Raw genomic sequence first — 19,317 nt, forward strand, 5'->3', positions numbered from 1 at the left:
CAAAGAAAAGTCTGGGCATATTAAAAAGATATTCTTTGGGGTGTTTTAAAAAATATATGTAAAGAAAGAAGGAAATGATCTTTGAAGACTCAGAGAAATGCAGAGTGACATTTGGATGTGGTTTTAGCATCACACACAATCTTTATCTTATAACTTCCCTATCAACAAGCTATAAAGAAAGTGAAAAGTTTTCATCATAATCTTTTAATTTTTGGAACTTACTTTCAAAATCCAGGAAAAAATGTGGGTAGTTTTCAATTTCCCTGGTAAGGACTTTGAGCAGGTTTCCCATCCCAGCAAACCTAGGAGAAGCAACACAAAACCAAATACCATTAGCAGTATAAAAACCAAGCTTCTTAAAAGATTGGACATTTTTTAATAACTTGCATAAATACCACTGAACCCCTATAACTACATCAGAAAGCCCAATAGAAAGGACCTTTATACCAGGTGATGAGTGATAACTTAGCAACTATTTTTTATTCAAAGAATTAGGTATTTTAGCCATAGGAGGCAGAGTTTAGGTATATTCTACAAATTTCTTTCCTTTCCCCTTCACTAATCCCATGAATCCGTATGGTTAATATTTCAGCTTCACTTTGTTTCTGTTCCATTGATGTGGGAACATACCATGTCAATGGACAAGCAGAACAGAGAGGGCATTATTAAAATACCTATCCAAAAAGGTAAGTTTCTTAAAGTTCCTGAGGAAAAGAGTTTAGAAAACAGGTTTATACTCCCAGGAACCCCTCTTAGCCTGTACAGGACGTCAGGTTTCCCAGGCAAGTCAGAGGCTCTTGCAATTTGACATTTCAATGGTAACAAAATTAGGTACTTCATGAAGTGTAGAAATGGAAAGGTATAATAACCATAAAGTTTTCTCAATGAAACTGCAGCCTGAGGCATTTGCAAGGGTGAATCAAGTCTACAGAGAAATACAAATTTGCTACATATCTGCAATCCCAACCTGAAAAAATAGGGAAAATGTAGTTATTATTTAAGTAAATAGCAAAATTTCTACTGCCCTCAGCTCTAGACATTAAACCATCTTCTTCAAGAGGCCATCGTCCATTCATTTATTCTACACACATTTACGGAGCCGTGATTTGATGCTGGGTGCTGTGCTCTTTGGAAGGCATTTTTCTAACTCATGATTCAGACACCTCAGCTTGTGAAGGATCAACTTGAAAAATCACTGGACCAGTAAAAGGGAACTGCAGGGATGTAATTTTCTATCCACATGGCTTCTGACAGTATTTATGTTGCTACAGGCATTTAAAAAGATATGCCACTCTAAGAAAGATGTGGTGAAAGAGGAATATATGAAAAGGATGATGTTGTGCATGAAAATACATAACAAGCAGTTCCGTTAAGTGCAGAAGGTGGTATAATCTAGTCTCCATAATCCTCCCTTCTGAGAAAATAACTCATACACTTGCAGACATCATTCATGGTATAAATCACTAACGTGAAGGTAGAAAAGAGTCTGCTTAGGGAGGGCTGTTTGAAATCCTAGCTCTGTTTCCTGTTAGCTCTGTTATCCAAGGCAAGGTACTTTACTCTCTAAGCTTCAGTTTTCTCATCTGTAAAAAGAATTTTTGAAATGTATCTATTTCATCAATCATGAATATTAATGAATAAAAATATAAAGTGTTTAGCACTGTACTTATAGGAAGTGCTCAAGGCACATTACATGATAATTACCACCATCATCATCATGATACTTATCTTAACAGCCTTCAAATACTTACTTAGAATTCTCTTATGGAAAACGAATGAGGTAGGTTTTATGTGGCTCTAGGGAAGAGAACTAGAACCAATGAGGAAATAATGAGGAAGATCTTCATTCAGTGTCGTGAAAAAATTTCTAACCATTAGGGTTGTCGGCATATTGGGTGATTTGCCCTGTGAAATAGTGTTTCCTGTCACTGGTGGTGTTTAAGTAGAAATATGGTATATTACTCCTGAAAAATATTATAAAAATGAGTTGGGCAGAAGGTTGGAATAGATACCTCTTAGACCTTGCCTATCTTGAAATATATGAATGTTTGGGCATGTATGATATGTACACACGTACAGACACACACACACACACAACAGGAGGCAAACACCATGCTTCTCTCTTCCAAAAGGATCGTCCCTATTCTTTCTGTCATTTTCTTCCTCCCTTGCCTTTATGCACATTTTCTTTTAAGGTATTTTTGAGCAAAGCCCTGTATGAGACAGGTTCTGCCAGATTAAAACTCAGAACTGGTATAGCCCATCCCTGCCACTGGGCAACATTCACAAATCCTCCTGGGTCTCTAGGAAATAATCTGTTTCCAATTTAATGAACAATTCCAACTCAGACCTGGAGGCACTTCTTGTAGGAAGATGATTCTACTGTTTAGTAGCAGCCCTAACTTTCATATAAAATGCCTTAACGGAAGTTAAATATTCTTAATTTCCCTAGCTTTGTGCTATTAACATGTCACAAGAGACCTGAATGGATTTAGCTTCCTCCTAAAAGTCTGACTTGTGTAGGATTTTACTGTCAGAGTGCCTGGGTGGGAAATACATTAAGCCTTTAAAATTAGTAACAGACTGAAATAAACACACGTGGAAATACATCCAAATACTAGCTGGCTGCAGAGTTCTATCTGTTCAAAACGTTACTTAAGCTGGTTGGCTGATGCAGTCCACTATTTTGAAGCATGATTCTAACAACAACCCAGGTCAACTAACTGGAAATATTCTATTTGTACTCTAGATGATTCACATCCCAAACAGGAACTGTCTGGAACAATAATTGATAATTATGGGATATTATGTAGTATTAGGGGTCAAGTCCAGTCCTATGGAACCTAGAAAACATGCATTTCAGTACAACCTCCTTGAATAAACACAGAAATAGTTCATCTCCTTCATGAAAAAAAAAAAATGATGCTTATCGCTCCCCTCTAGTGGGACAAGAATTCATGGAAGTATATTCTGGTTCAAGGTCTGCAAAGTGAGTAAGCATCACACAGATGGGCACTGGGTATGGACCGTGGTTGTTTTGTTTTGTTTTGTTTTGTTTTTTGCAGTATGCGGGCTCCTCACTGTTGTGGCCGCTCCCATTGCGGAGCACAGGCTCCGGACGCGCAGGCTCAGCGGCCATGGCTCACGGGCCCAGCCACTCTGTGGCACGTGGGATCTTCCCAGACCGGGGCATAAACCCGTGTCCCCTGCATCAGCAGGCGGACTCTCAACCACTGCGCCACCAGGGAAGCCCCATGGTTGCTTTTTATTAGACCTCGGGCTCCACTTGGGAAGACCCTCACCCAAAGAGCTTTTACCACACCCCCAGCTACATTCTTCATGACAGAGCCTCTCCAATCTCTTCAAACAGCTCCTAAGTGCATACAAAATATATTTCTATGAACCATGTTACTAATGAGATGGCTTAGTTAATCACTGTGAGGATTATTTTTTCATATTTGATCTTGTTCAATAAAAGAATTTAAGATAAGTTATTATACACTATTAGAAAATGCAAATGCTTACATAATGAAAGTGAGGGGAAGAGGAAAATAAAAGGAGAATAGTAAGATGGAGGTAGAGAGCAAGTAGTACATGAACTATAGGTCATCCAGGCAAGAAGATCTTCACGTCTGTTGGAGATCAATTAGGATCTAAGATTCTGAGTGCCAAAGCAAAGGGAAACAAAAGTCTCTTTCAAGATCTGGTGTTCAGAAAATAAAGACAAACGGGTTACACTGGAGAAGTACAGTTTTTTTTTTTTTTAAATCTCCTCCAGCTAAGAGCAGACTGACACTTATACCTGAGGATGAGCAGAGTCTTAGAGCTCCCACGGGTACAGCAGTGTTTTCACAGCTAAAAGGCGGGGAGAGAAGCCTGGTTGGCAGTCCAGGACTGTATTTAGGGAGGCCGGGGACTCTGGTTTCCATGTTCTGTCTGGTAACTCCATGCCTACACTCCTAATGTGACCTGCTGCTGGGTCAGTCCCAAGGAACTTGCCAGATCCTTGTCACTCTCCACTATGGATTGGGAGCTCATATCAGAGAGAATAAGGCCATCCAGCAGGTGATGATTCTACGTAGTTTCTACAGGTAAAGAAGCTGCTTATTAAGTTCAAGGGATAGGAAAGGTCTCCCCAATAATAAAAGAGGAGATGGAGAACCAATATGAAGGAAGAGAGAAGTACAGCAAAAAACACAGATGTGAAAGTACTAAAATACTAGGAATAGAATTCATAAAGGAGGGTGCTAAGAAGGATTCCAGGCCTAAGGGAGCTCAAGCAATAACTTATAAAGCATGTTGATTATTTAAAACTAGTATGCTGTCTATACTATAAAGTTTAGGCTTATTTTAACAAACACACAATGTCTCCCTTGACATCTTCAGAGATCATCTTAAAGTGAAACCTCCCTGGGACACGACATAGTTTGCAGTGGTGCCCGTGAGTGTTGCGAGATCTGAATTCACTCCCTCCAGGAGGGTCTGGTAGGGGCAGAGCAAGGGAAGATCACGACATTTCGTCTCTCAGATGAAGACAGAGGGAAGGAGATGACAGTTGGATAAGTACTCACGAGGTGATGGGCCTTGCAAACATTCTTTCTGGCTCTTACTTGGGATGTTTCCTGCTTCGGAGACTGGCATTGGAAGGTGGTCCTCTTTCCATCTGTGGCCACTCGGGATGGCCTTTTGCTCTTAGAGACACCTGTCTTCCTCCATGACCGGGTTCTCCAGGACTGTCTCTTCTCTACCAAAGTGAAGGTGTGTGGGCATCTGGCCTGACGGCTTTGGCTATTTGCTGGGGTTGTTCTCCCAGAGCATTGCAGGTTGGGACTTATTGATAAAGATTAGGACACAGTCTTGAGGATCTGTAGCACAGAGTAGGCTAAAGTAAAAATGTGGCCTACTGATATTATCAGAAGATGCATAGTGTAAGTGGTAAATGACGAGCTCCTAGAGAAGAGTTTGAAAGAGCCGCACAAATATGAAGCACCGTCTCGCCCCCCCCCGCCCATTACGCTAGAGCAAGTCATTGTAGCTCTGAGTCTCGGTTCTTTACCTACAACAACAATAGTATAATCTCTTCTACATGAGATTCTTGCAAAGACTATTGAAATGAGTGTAAAACTGCTGTGTAAAATACTATAAAATAGTGCACAAATATTAGCTATAATTATTCAGCATTACAACTTGTTTCATGGTTTAAGTTATTCATGGAATCAAAGAAGTATTACATCCCCAGAATCATATAAGTTGCATGTTTCTTGATATTTCAGGTTTGGTCTCCCAAAATCCATGACTCTTTATGTAAACTCCTTTAATGTCGAGCTATAATCAGGTAAATATTTAAAGGTATTAATAGCTAGCACCACAGGAGATTTTCCTACATGCCAAAGACTGTATTTTAGATACCTTTTCTTACTTTATCTTCAAAATATATCTAAGAGGAAGATATGTTGTTTAGGGATTAGAAAACTTAAATGTATTAAAATTAAATACAGAAGCTAATTTTAAAAATATAAATCTTTATGAAAGAAAACTAAATTTTCAAGAGAACAATATTTATATAAGTGTGTGACAGTTAGAGGCTGGGGTCTTCAGATAACTCTATATAAGTTAATTCCTATTCCCAACAGGAAAATCCCAAGCAGAAACAAATGCTTTTGAAAATAGCAGTAAGGAGATCACCCTTTTAATAACTACTCAAAAAATCATCAAAAACTTCAATTTTTAACCAAATGGTTGTGTCTGTGTTTACCCCTTTTCATAAATATAGCATCAAGTCCAAGGAAAACACAAATATCTAATGAAGAAAACCATGCCAAAGGGACTCATGAAATATCTCTACTGAAAAGGAATGAAATGCCAAAGGTCAAAGGGGCAACACAGACTTTCCAACAGTCAAAAGAGGGGGTCGGTCAGGATCACTGCCCACTCAGGTCCCAGGAGACGTGGTTTATCTTCCTCAACACTGACTCTCTTGGTGACAGTGATCTATCTAAATAAAAGGAAAAATCAAACTCCTATCCTCCCCAAAGGGAATCTGGTAACAGTTTGATGGGAAGTTTCTTCTTTTCCCTTTGGTTTTCTAATAAAAACACCACCTTGAATAATTGCCCTGAGGGAAGTAGTCAGTCACTGGTTGAATACCCTGAATACCTGCGGCCTGTGGGAGTGGGGTTTTCAATGACAGAAGCCGTGGCTGCAGTGCTCAAGTGATACACATGCTATTTAGGGAGACGGCACAAGTTCAGCTTAAGAATGTAATCGACCTGGAAGCACATAACAAGCTTCTGATAAATGGTAAAGGGCTCAGAAATGTTAACTGAATGTGAAAGTAGTAGTATGGACCTGATACACAGTAAGTACCAACCAGAGTGATGATGATGACGATGATGAAGAAGATGATGATGCTATATGAGAGGGACAAGAACATGCACATTTTATTGAGGGTCCACTGTGTGCCTGGCACTGTGCTTGGAGCTTTCACACACTGAAGTTCACTCAAACCTTACAGCAATCCTTCAGGTCGCTATCATTCTCTTCATGTATTGGAAGAAGAAGAAATTTAGTTGGTTAAGCATCTTTCTGAAGACTACAGGAAAATAAAAGATAGAGCTTGAGCATCTAGGAACTCAAAGTCCATGCTCTTTTCCCCACAGGAGGAGACCTGGGATTCCAGATCCCTAGGAGGCCCCCGTTTGGGGACTCTGTGAGTCCGTGGTCTGTGGAAAGTGTGTGCTCGATAATGTATTATTGTATGTATATGCTCCTTTCTCTGGGGAGAGAGTCTATAGTTTCTGTTAGATTCCAAAGTGGCCTGCTCTACACTAGTAGTCTCCCAAGGCATGTACAGTGAAAGACATATTTCTCTAGGAATTTAGAGAAGACAGAAAACCATGTAGGGTGGAATCTTCCAGAAAAATTAGCATCATAGAAGAAGTGAACTCCACCCAGGCATGAAGGACCCTGGGAATCTGTATTGGCAGAGAGGACACCTCCAGCTGGGGAATCAGGAGTGAGAAGGGAACAAAAGACACTAGTTGGGTGACTGGTGAAGCCTTCCCAATACAGAAGGCTTACTCCTCAAGGTTCATGTACAGCAATACAAGTTTGAAATGGATCCTTTCACATTTGTTTCCAAATTGTCTAGAAGGAGGGCGTTTCTCTAGTCACTGTAGGAGTGTTAATAGTGCCTTTAAAGACTGCCACATGTCCCTGCCAAGGGAGGCTCTCATCTCCCAGGGGTGATGATTTGGGATGTATGGATGGTATTTTCTATGACTACTTTCTTGGCTCTGAGCTCAAAACCACTTCCATGGGAGCTGGCTCTAAGGCTGCTCAGTAGAAAGTGATGACCCTCCTAAAGAAATCGTCCTCTGCTAACATTTCAGTTCCAAAAAAGAGAAGGGGATAAAAGCGCACGTGCGCGCGCGCACACACACACACACACACACACACACACAGACACGCACATGCACATTTTTTTTTTTTCCTATTTAGAACGCGGTTCTTGTTTGGAAGAAAAAAAATAATAAGATTAGTTGTAGTCCCAGAGTGTAAAACCAAATAAAATCAACTAGAAGTGACTTTGAAAAGATGTGGCCATAGTTGGTGAGGAAATTTATTTGTTTACTCTAAGTAAGACATAACAAAGGACTCAGGGTGTGGGCATTGTGAATTCTGACCTTTGCCTGTGTACAACAAGATTTCCATGCCCAATTTTCATGATTAGAGAACAAGCACTTAGAAAATTTCTTTTGTAGCTATAACTATCGGAAAGGAGACTTTCTAAGCCAATACCACCTTTTATCAATACAGAACAGAAAGTGAGAAAAAATAGAACAGCAGCCCTATATGGTTCTATTTCCTAATATTTTTCTTAAGGTCTAAGATGATAAATACTCAATGCCTTTACCAGAAGGGATGGGTTTTCTTAGCACTCTGAATGAGACAATACCTTTCAGAATCTAAAATGTTTAACATCCCTGGTACAAAGACTTTAGAAATCAAAGACTTAGATTTTTTATCTATAACTCCATATTTTGGGGATTAAGAAGTCCTGGTTGAGCCTAATATTCTTCTGCAACATAGTTAGCATATAAGCCCCAGACCAATCATGAATACAACAATGATGTATATTTATATAACATCACATCTTTTTCAAAGATGTGTCTGGCCTCATTTATCCTCAACATGAGCATGTGTCGAAGGTAGGGAAGGTGATATTGGACCCATTTTAAAGATCAGAACATGTGGGTCAGGTATAGTAAGTGTCCTTCCCAGGGTCTTCCAGATGGGAGTCCCAAATGTCCTCAGAATACATTCTATATTAGAACTGGGGTCATATTTTTAAAGCTCTTATTTACAAAAAAGCACTTGCCCAAGGACCCAAAATACATTACGGCCAAAGAAAGAGCCAGAAGGAAGGTGTCCTGGCTGTCAATCTCTTGCTCTGTCCATTAACACAAAAAGCAAATGGGACAAATTCATTTTTTCTAAGACATTAAAACATAAGGTTGGGCCTTCCCTGGTGACACAGTGGTTGAGATTCTGCCTGCCAATGCAGGGGACATGGGTTTGAGCCCTGGTCCGGGAAGATCCCACATGCCGCCGAGCAACTAAGCCCGTGTACCACAACTACTGAGCCTGCACTCTAGAGCCCGCGAGCCACAGCTACCGAGCCCGCGTGCCACGCTACTGAAGCCCGCCTGCCTAGATCCCATGCTCTGCAACAAGAGAAGTCACCGCAATGAGAAGCCTGCGCAGCACAACGAAGAGTAGCCCCCACTTGCCGCAGCTAGAGAAAGCCTGTGCACAGCAATGAAGACCCAACGCAGCCAAAAATAAATAAATAAAATACATAAATTAAAAAAAAACATAAGGTGCATATGGTAGTTCTATTTTTAGTTTTTTAAGGACCCTCCATACTGTTCTCCAAAGTGGCTGTATCAATTTACATTCCCACCAGCAGTGCAAGAGGGTTCCCTTTTCTCCACACACTCTCCAGCATTTGTTGTTTGTAGATTTTCTGATGATGCCCATTCTAACTGGTGTGAGGTGATAGCTCATTGTAGTTTTGATTTGCATTTCTCTAATAATTAGTGATGTTGAGCATCTTTTCATGTACCTCTTGGCCACCTGTATGTCTTCCTTGGTGAAATGTCTATTTCAGTCTTCCACCAATTTTTTAACTGGATTGTTTGTTTTTTTGATATTGAGCTCCATAAGCTGTTTATATATTTTAGAGATTAATCCTTTATCTGTTGTTTCATTTGCAAATATTTTCTCCCATTCTGAGGGTTGTTTTTTTGTCTTGTTTATGGCTTCCTTTGCTGTGCAAAAGCTTTTAAGTTCAGTTAAGTCCCAGTTATTTTTGTTTTTATTTCTGTTACTCTAGGAAGTGGGTCAAAAAAGATGTTGCTGTGGTTTATGTCAAAGAGTGTTTTTCCTATGTTTTCCTCTAAAAGTTTTACAGTGTCTGGTCCTACATTTAAGTCTTTAATCCATTTGGAGTTTATTTTTGTGTATGGTGTTAGGTAGTGCTCTAATTTCATTCCTTTACACGTAGCTGTCCAGTTTTCCTAGCAATCCCACTACTAGGAATATACCCTGAGAAAACCATAGTTCAGAAAGAGACATGCACCACAATGTTCACTGCAGCACTATTTACAATAGCCAGGACATGGAAGCAACCTAAGTGTCCATCGACAGATGAATGTATAAAGAAGATGTGGCACATATATACAATGAAATATTACTCAGCCATAAAAAGAAACAAAATTGAGATATTTGTAGCGAGGTGCATGGACTTAGAGTCTGTCCTACAGAGTGAAGTAGGTCAGAAAGAGAAAAACAAATACCGTATGCTAACGCATTTATATGGAATCTAAAAAAAAAAATGGTACTGATGAGCCTAGTTGCAGGGCAGTAATAAAGAGGTAGACATAGAGAATGGACTTGATGACATGGGATGGGAGGGCGAAGGTGGGGGGAAGTGAGAGTAGCATCGACATATACACACTACGGAATGTAAGATAGTTGGCTGGTGGGAAGCAGCCACAGAGCACAGGGAGATAGGCTAGGAGCTTTGCGATGCCCTAGAGGGATGGGAGAGAGAGGGTGGGAGGGAGGCTCAAGAGGGAGGGGACATGGGGACATGTGTATGCATATGGCTGATTTGCTTTGTTGTGCAACAGAAACTAACACAGTATTGTGAAGCAATTATACTCCAATAAAGATTTATTAAATAAAAATACCATAAAGTGCGATGTATCACTGCCAGTGGAGGGTTTCTGCCCCATGGTAGTAGGGTCTCCCTAGAACATGTTAAACAGCTTGTTAAACAGGACATCCCCACTGGGATGTGTGCACTTCTCTCCTTCCCTACCCTGATCATCCTAATTCAGACCCTCAGCAGAGCTCGCCGGCATCCTGCAAAGAGCCCATAAACGGATCCTCCTGATTCCAGTTTTGTCTGCTGCCCATTCGTTTCCAGCTTTCTAAACACAAATCTGACAATGTTACTTCCTTGCTTAACATGCTTCCATGGCTCTCCAGGGCCCGCAGGATGTAACGTATACCAATGTGTGCACTGGATCCAGAAAACCTGGCCTCCAGCCCCTGCCCGTCTCCTCTCTCCCCTCTCTTCCTCCGCACCCCTGGGCCCTACACTCATCACACCCTGCACTTCTCTAAAGCAGCCTGCTCTCTGTTGCCTCAGAGCCCTTGCACATGTTGCTCCTTCTGTTTACAATTATGACAGCTAACATTTTGTAATGATCTGCAGGCCATAAGGATGAGAGCTTTTTATGTATTATCATATTTTAATTTTCACAGCCACCTTATGAGGTAGGAACTCTTATTATCCCAACTTTAGAGATAAAGAAATTATCTTAGAGATTTTAAAAGTTTCTCAAGCCCACAAGTGGCAGAGCTGGGTCTGGAAGTCAATTCCATCTGACCTCTAAGCACTGGCTCTCGGCCATTGCCTCTCCAGAATCCCCTTTCAAGTATGAGTTTGGAAATCGGGATCTTCAGAAGAACCCCCGTAAATCTTCCCTCCTCTTCAACTCTACCTCAAATAAAACAAAACCCACTCCCTTGGGTAAGCTCAGCTTCTCTTTGCTCACCTAACTTGCTGTGTTTACTGTGTCACAGTGCCTACAGTGTGGACCATAATTACACACTTTCCCGCCATCTCTGAATATAAGGTCTTCTTGTGCAGGGCTGTTTTTACACCTCCTTGTATTCCCAGCACTTAGCACAGGGCCTGGTTCCCAGTTAGCACTGGCAAAGAAATCCTTAAGATTGTTTTGTCCAGTGGTACCAAAGCATCAACCAGTCCAAGGCAAAATGAGAAATTAAGGCTATGGCATGAGCCTTGCATTTCTGCTGAAGTTATGCAAACATCTCTATGCTACAGTGTCTTTTATTTATTTTACAAAATGATAGTGATCGCTGCATCCTAAGTCCCCAAAGTTTATTTTGAAATTTTATCATCTTATGAAATTCCAAAGTCTAGGAGTCACTAACCTGGTCAGTTACTCGGCCCAGCTTGGGAGCAGAACTGCTGGTCTCTGCTCTGAAGCTGGTGCCTCCAGCTGCATGCTGTGACCTGTCTCACTTAGTCTTATGATAAGTCTGATCTCCTGACTACAATGGAGCCCTGAGATTTCCCCAACAGAGTGGAGGAAAGAAGTCCAGTTCTGGCTTTAGGAGTGTTTCTGGCGACTGGATGTGATCCTAGGAGGGCTATTAAGACAATCTGACCTTCAACCTGGTCAACAAGGTTCAGAGGAGAAATCCTGATGGCAGCCAGGTTGGCAGCTCCTGTCAGCGACGAAAGAGGCTTGCAGGCTCCCCACACCGTCCCCCAAAAGCAAGTGACCCCTCTGGCTTGCCTCCCATGAACCATCCAGGGAGCTGTCTGAGCAGGGAGAGTACAACCCTGATACGTCTGGTATTCACACTACCCAGAGACACTTTCTCCTAGTAATCATACAACCCATGATACCTCATTTATACTCCTTGATTGTTTTGAATGATAAGCAAAACCGGTTGACCATCAGCCTGTAATATATCAGATACAAAATAGGTGGCTTAAAAAAATACTTCTCGGGCTTCCCTGGTGGCGCAGTGGTTGAGGGTCCGCCTGCCGATGCAGGGGACACGGGTTCGTGCCCCAGTCCGGGAGGATCCCGCATGCCGTGGAGTGGCTGGGCCCGTGAGCCATGGCCGCTGAGCCTGCGCGTCCTGAGCCTGTGCTCCGCAACGGGAGAGGCCACAACAGTGAGAGGCCCGTGTACCGCAAAAAAAAAACCCAAAAAACAAAAAACAAACTTCTCAGCAAAAGGAAGGGTACATTCCTTAAATGACAGAAGCACCTGCTTTTCTTTGCAGGGAGCGGGGAATGCATTGATGGAATGAAGTAGCTCAGACTATAAATTCTGGGCGCAAAACCAGGTGAGCGATTTTAGATAGTTGGGCTGGGCTGGAATTCCCTGCCCAGCTGCCGTTTCTGCAATGAAGTCATAAGGTTCTCTGTTCCGTTGCCCAAAGTCGTGCCAAGAATCCAACAGATGATTTCATTCCAAGACGAAGGAGGGAAACTAGAGTGAGTCTATTAAGCACTTTCATCTGACAATAAAAATGAGTTAATGGCTAAAATGTGTTTTCAAAACGTTTTAACACTACAAGTAATGGCACTCAAATGGGAAAATGCCTTGAATATCCTCATCCATCATTAATACCACGGTGTCCCTCAAAAGGGCTGGGTGTTCCCGGTGGAATGCAAGCTGCTAGAGTCGAGTTGTAAGGCAATCCATGGGAATTCTCAAAAAAATACCGAGAGACCATTACAGAGCTGAACGATTAAGTGCAGGTTTAAAATAGTCCTTTCAATATCTGAGTTCAGTTTTCTAAAATAGACTATTACCTCATCACAGCTAATTTCCCCATAAACATCAATATTACAGCAGCAAAAAGTCTCCAAGAAATGAGAGTGAAATTAGATTCTTTTTTAGGGAATGAAAGTCAATGTGCCCCCCCCACCTCCCCCCAATTTCCAATACCAGTGAGTATGGAAACAATCAAACTGGGACTTTGTTCTGGACCAGCCCACCACTGGGAAATCATTAGTGAATTTGTTCCCTTCCACTTGTGAAATCAAGAACACGGTGAGAAGGAAACTGCTTGATGAGCTTCCCCCTTCCCTAGAAGGAGGGCTGACAGTCACAGCCCACCCAGGCCACTTCTGCCCCATTTCAAAGGGAGAGTGACCCCTGCAGGGCAGCAGTCTTGGAAGTGCCTTCCGCTTACTGAGTAGTGTTGGGAAAGCTGTTTATTCCACCTCTCTCCCATGGCCTCGCTTCAGTCTAGAACCCGAAAGGGAACACGGAGAAGTCGCCCGAAGTTTGGGCTGTTTTGACCATCAGTGATTTAGATTAAACAGACTCTCATTTCTCTGGATTACAGATCTCCTTTTTCCAGAATTTGATTTTCGGGTATTTCAACTGACAGAAGCCAGGGTCCTCTAGCTCCGAGCGAGGGGATGCAGGGAATCTTGCCCTGCGTGCTGTTGGCCAAGCCCTCCCCCGCCGAGATGCTGGAGGGCCTCCTTGCTGCCCTCTCATCTCTATGAATGGTCTTTCTTTTTTTTTTTTTTGCGGTACGCGGGCCTCTCACTGTTGTGGCCTCTCCCGTTGCGGAGCACAGTCTCCGGACGTGCGGGCTCGGCGGCCATGGCTCACGGGCCCAGCCGCTCCGCGGCACGTGGGATCCTCCCGGACCGGGGCACAAACCCGTGTCCCCTGCATCGGCAGGCGGACTCTCAACCACTGTGCCACCAGGGAAGCCCTGAATGGTCCTTCTTAAGTCTCCGCTTCCTCCATCTAACCTTCAAGTGCCCGTCTCCAATGTTCGGTCTTCACACCTTGTCTCCCTGTCCCACTCTAGCCCCAAACTGGACCTCCCTCCTCAACTCCTGGCCGGTACCTCTAAGTGAATTTCCTGCAAGCACAGCAATTTTGGGAAGATCTTAATAACCTTAAATTCTGCCCTTCCCAAGTGTCCTCCTCCTTCTTTGTTCACAGAAAGGCATCATCGTCCATTAAATTATGAGCCAGAAACCTGAGTGTCCCCCGAGATTTCTGCACCTGCTGCCCCCCCTTAGACCTGGTGTCTCACCAAACTCTCTCCAGGTACCTTCCACGTCTCCCCTGGCCGTGACTTCTCTCTAAGCCTTTCTCCTGGCCGCAGTCTCTCCCCATCACCTCCAGCCATTATCTTGGGCTCTCTCTCGCCTCCCCCAATCCAACACCAGATACCCCAAGCACCTCGGATCACACAGCAGACTCTGAGCGCACGTTACGGGAAATGTTCTGTGTAAAGTGAACGCTGGTGAATTAAGTCTAGTCTATATGTTATCTCACAATATAACCTAAAAAAAAAAAAAAAAAAAAAGAGAGGAAAGAAAAGAAAAAGGCTTTCCCCCAGTCCCTGCCTGGCTCTCGGTCCCTGGCAGCTGCTCCACACATTTCTGCCTGAGGTCTCTCTGCCTCCAGAGTTCACTGTCAAGTGGTGAAATATGACCTCGCAGGTCAAGGCACCGGGAGGCATGGTGCCCACGGATGGAGTACTTCTGGGAAGCGAAAGCCCCCTGAAGAACCCCATCCGCCCCAGTGTCAGGGACTGACTTGGTTTGTAAGTCTAGGTTTTCAGACACTGAGTTTTCTTAAACGGAGGTCCACCTGTGCACCAAAGGAGGCTTTGGAATTGATGGAGGTGTCAAAGCATTAAGTATATTAATTCCCAGTTCAAATTTATTTGGGGGGGGTGTCAAAATTATAGAAGTACCAAAAAGACCACCAAAAGCCATTTCACATACTGAAAACCTAAAGAATTTGAAGCCAAGGGAGGTTGGCGTGGCCCATTACATCTCAAGTGTCAAGGTCGGCCAAAGGGCAGAAAACATCCCTTGAAATCTCAGAGGCAGGAGGGGCTTTGCTTTGGTCTCCATTTCTGAAAGGAGCAAATGCCTCGATTTCAAAGTACGCTTAATCGCAAACCAAAGTAACAGCTTTAAAATAAAACCCCTAGCTTGAACCCCAAGCAAGCACTGAAGACCGTCACTGTAAGCTGGGACAGGGAAGGCGGAGGGGAGGGGGGGGGGAGAGGTGGGAGTGTGCTGAGTGCGCTGGAGGCCGGCTCACCTGCAGGGAGCTGCTTTCTGAGGCAACTCCCTGGCCCAGCGCGATGTGGAGCTGCTGGGTGGAAGGAAAAAGGCATGTTTCAGTGTAAACGTTTCCCAAGCTGGCCATCAAATTAAGATGGGTGCAATTTTTCACATGGTATTCAGATCCTAAAACCTGACCCAAAGCTCTCTTTCAAGTTTCAGCTCCTCTGAACACTCTGTACTTTGGTCACACCAGAGTATGGACAGTGCCAACAGCTCTGGCCTGGTTCTTGCTTCTGTTTTTGTGTTCATTCTGCTCCCTTTGCCTGGAATGCCCTCCCCCTCTCCTCTGCCTCTGGATGGCCTATCTTTCAAGGCCCAAATCAGATTGCACTTCCTCCCAGAAACCTCCTCCCTGACCCTCAGGCTGAATGAATAACCTCTCTTCCTTACTGTGGATTCTTTAAAGGCCCATTTCAACTACCCCACCCCCACCCCTCCCCAGCCAAGCTCCAAGCACAGGTCCAGCACGCAGCCTCTTCACTGATGGCCACTGAAATGGAATGGAAGATTCGGTAAGCAGTCACCACATAGCAGTGACAGTAAGATTGTCAACGGCAAACAAGCCGAACAGAGGAAGGGTCGTTGGGAAGAGAAACAGGTTGGAGAAAATAAACATTTCCCAAAATAGAGATATTCTGTTGTTTTATGATCATAGATGACCTTGAGAATCTGATGAATATCAGCCTTCTTAGAAAAATGCACCCACACACAGACCCACATGTTTTTGCATATAATTCCAGGAGGTACAATACACACACTGACACCCAAGAATGGAAATCCCTCATTTATTTTAAAATCGCTAATTGAGTGTATGGACAGCCAGGCAAGATGAGGGAGGCATTTCCAGGTGTGTGGACCGTGGACCACGCTGAAGGAGAAAAGGAGTTCTTTAGTGGCAACAGCACAGGCTGCGGAGACCTTGGGTAAGTCTTCTACTTTTCTGAATTTGGGTTTTCCTCGTCTGTGAAATGCGAATCATAATACTTCCTTAGCAGTGACGTTGGTGAGTAAATAAAATAATGCAGGGAAAGCACCTAGTATAATATCTGGCATGCAGTCAGCCTCCAGCAACAAATGCTAGTTTTCTGCACCTCCTGTCTCGCATATAAAAAACTGCAACCACAATGCAAACAAGTCATTTCCCTTTTAGCAATAAATTCTGCACGGCAGCTTTGGAGCGAGGGAAGAAAGCGACTGAGACCACCGCCTCGGCGAAGAGGTGAAGCCGGTGCCGCGCGGCTACTGCGGGCGCATTCGCGTGGCTATTAATCATACAAGAGCCCATTTATGACAAACACAGGTCACTCCCTTTGCATGACAAGCCCTATGGGTCCACAGAGGCCCATTATCCAAAAAAAAACAGAGCATTGTGGGCGACGCGGGCGAAGCCGAGTGCACACACACAAGCGGACATTGTGAGGCTGTTTGCACAACCCCGCGGTGCTCCTCGCGGATTTCCTGCCAGGGAGACATTTCCATCTCGCGGAGGCGGCTGCAGACATTTGCTCATTCAACATGGCTTCGGGCCGCGGGCTGGGAGAGCCAGGGGCGCGGCGCCCTCTGCCGGCCGTCTCCAGACCGCAGGCGGGGATGGGCGGAGGATAACGCCAGCTGCTCTCAGCATCCCAGCCTCCTCCTTCCCCTTCTAAAGGAAAGCGGTGCAACAGGCTTGAGCTCTGGGGTCTGGAAAGCCTGTAACATGTGTTGGCTGCAGGTCCTTGGACGAGCCATGTCACCCGTCAGGTCTTACTTTCCTAGGTGGAGCCCCCAGCACTTATTTGTTTGCGGCGAGCCCTGAAGGAGATGACAGCTAAACCGCCCGAAGCCTGCCCCTCCGCCAGCGTGGAATAAATCCTTGTATTCCCCTTCTCCACCTGTCTCCAGTAGGGTGGGGATTGTCATCTGCCCTCTGAAACTAGGAAAGGAAATCAACCAGCACCTATGGGTAATGTCTTGGCTTAAACTGTAGCCAGTGTTCAGAGCGGATGTATGACTTTATCTTCCTGTGTCATCTCTTTTTTGCAAATTGTTCTCTCTTGCTTTACAGTGTGTGTTCTGTGTTGGCAAGGGCAGCCCCGACATGCAGTCTTTCACCCAGCATCTGAAACGCCCGACCTGCAGGACAGGCTCAGTTGAAGGTGGAGGGTGAGCTCGCAGAAATGCTCAGCTGAGTTGTCTTTCTCAGAGATAAAAGAAGACCACCCTACTGAACTTCTTAAGCTGAGCTGTGATGTTTAGTATAGCAACAAGAACATGAACTTGGGTTTGGATCACAGCTTAGCTATTTATTAGCTGGGTGGTCTCAATCAACGTATTTAACAACGTTTACTTAACCTCCCAGAGTCTGAGTTTCAATATGAGTAAAACAGAGATGAATTCAACCTCTTCAAGGCTGGTTTGTAGAGACAGTGACACAACATATGTAAGTAGCCAGATGCACAAATGGTAGTTGCCGTAATCACGATTACTATCGTGATTTTTCTTGTTCCACTCACTGGTCTTAGTTCTGTCCTCCTGGCCATGAAGAAGCGTCCCCTTTCTTTTTTTTGAAAATTAACTTTTTATTTCTAACATGGCCAAGAAGATACATGGACACTCAAAACCATCAACAAGAGATGCGCACAGAAATATACAGACATGACTTGAGTGCAGGCAGTATATATTTTTTAACATCTTTATTGGAGTATAATTGCCTTAAAATGGTGTGTTAGTTTCTGCTGTATGACAAAGTGAATCGGCTATATGTATACAAATATCCCCATATCCCCTCCCTCTCGCGTCTCCCTCCCACCCTCCCTATCCCACCCCTCTAGGTGGACACAAAGCACCGAGCTGATCTCCCTGTGCTATGCGCCTGCTTCCCGCTAGCTATCTGATTTTACATTTGGTAGTGTATATATGTCCATGCCACTCTCTCACTTTGTCTCAGCTTACCCTTCTCCCTCTCCGAGTCCCCTTTCTGACACAACTATCAATATCTATTAAATACCATCTTAGAGGATGTATGCTGATGACTTCCAAATTTATAACTGTCACCTTGATCCCCTCGCTTGAACTCCAGACTCATTTATCCCATTGACTGCTTGACTTCTAATAGACACCTCAAACTTCACATATCCAAAATTAAAGTTTTGGCTTTTTTTCCTAGAAATCTGCCCCTCTTCAGTCTTTCTTCTTTCTGTAAATGGCAATTCCATGTTTCCAGACACTCAGACTAAAAACGTCAGTGTCATCCTCGGCTTTCCTTTCTCTCACACCCCATATCTAAGCTAACAAACCCTTCAGTTCTCCTTTTAGGACGCAGCTTGAATTTGATCGTTTCTCGGACATGGAGGCCTAGACAACCCACAGGGCATCCCATCTCTTGCCAAGACTATCATACTCACTTCCTAAACAGATTCCCCAGTTCCCAATCACTCAGTCAATTACCTATCTGGCAGCTCTAATGATGTTTCAAAAGTTTCAGCATGTCACTCCTCTGGTTAAATCCCTTCAATGGTTTCCTGTGTCACTTAGAGTAAAATACAAGATTCTTATCACAGTCAACAAGGCCCGAGGTGATGTTACCCCAAGGTAGTTCATCTCGTACAACTCCCCTCCATCACTGGGCTACTCTGGTTTCTGGCCTCTCCCCTTTCTTCATTCTTGAACTTATCACATGTGTTTCTGCCACAGTATCGTTGCTAGTCCTTAGGCCTAGAATGCTTTCCCCCAATATATCTGCATGGTTTTTCTTTAGGCCTCTGTCCAGGGTTTACTTTCCAGCGGAGCCCAACCTAACCACCCTCTCCAACATCATACTTCACCCTACTCCCCACTCACTGTCTTTATTTTTCTTTTTGATCTCTATCGCCATGAACATATATACCCCCAGATCCCAGACTAGGGCCTGACACACAGTAGGAACTCCCTACCTACAGATGGAATGAATGAAGTCATCTGTTCATAAACATGACTCCCATGATCCCCTGGAGCTTCTCTTCCATCCAAACATAAGATTCTTCCTCCAGGCCCGTGGGAGGAGAGGCTCTCAGGCCATCTGTTATTTGGGTCAGACACTCTTATTTGGGTAAGAAAAGGGG

General features: G+C 43.9%; 1 protein-coding gene across 5 annotated transcripts in view; it reads right to left on the reverse strand.

The window, feature by feature from the left end:
• Positions 1-19,317, reverse strand: part of CYRIA (CYFIP related Rac1 interactor A) — a 108,790-nt gene that overhangs the window by 25,618 nt on the left and 63,855 nt on the right. The window contains exons 1-3 of one of the 5 annotated variants that reach the window (XM_060117744.1): positions 6,371-6,547; positions 4,611-4,865; positions 223-302 (exon numbers count right to left, since the gene is read on the reverse strand). In XM_060117744.1, the coding sequence (XP_059973727.1) occupies positions 223-302; positions 4,611-4,663 (133 nt within the window). In that variant the 5' untranslated portion in view covers positions 4,664-4,865; positions 6,371-6,547. Of the gene's footprint in view, positions 1-222; positions 303-4,571; positions 4,866-6,370; positions 6,548-19,317 lie in introns of those variants that run through there. The other 4 variants (XM_060117743.1, XM_060117747.1, XM_060117745.1 and 1 more) reach the window with 4 other exon arrangements.

Source organism: Mesoplodon densirostris, chromosome 14 (assembly GCF_025265405.1).
Source record: "Mesoplodon densirostris isolate mMesDen1 chromosome 14, mMesDen1 primary haplotype, whole genome shotgun sequence".
Classification (NCBI taxonomy): domain Eukaryota; kingdom Metazoa; phylum Chordata; class Mammalia; order Artiodactyla; family Ziphiidae; genus Mesoplodon; species Mesoplodon densirostris.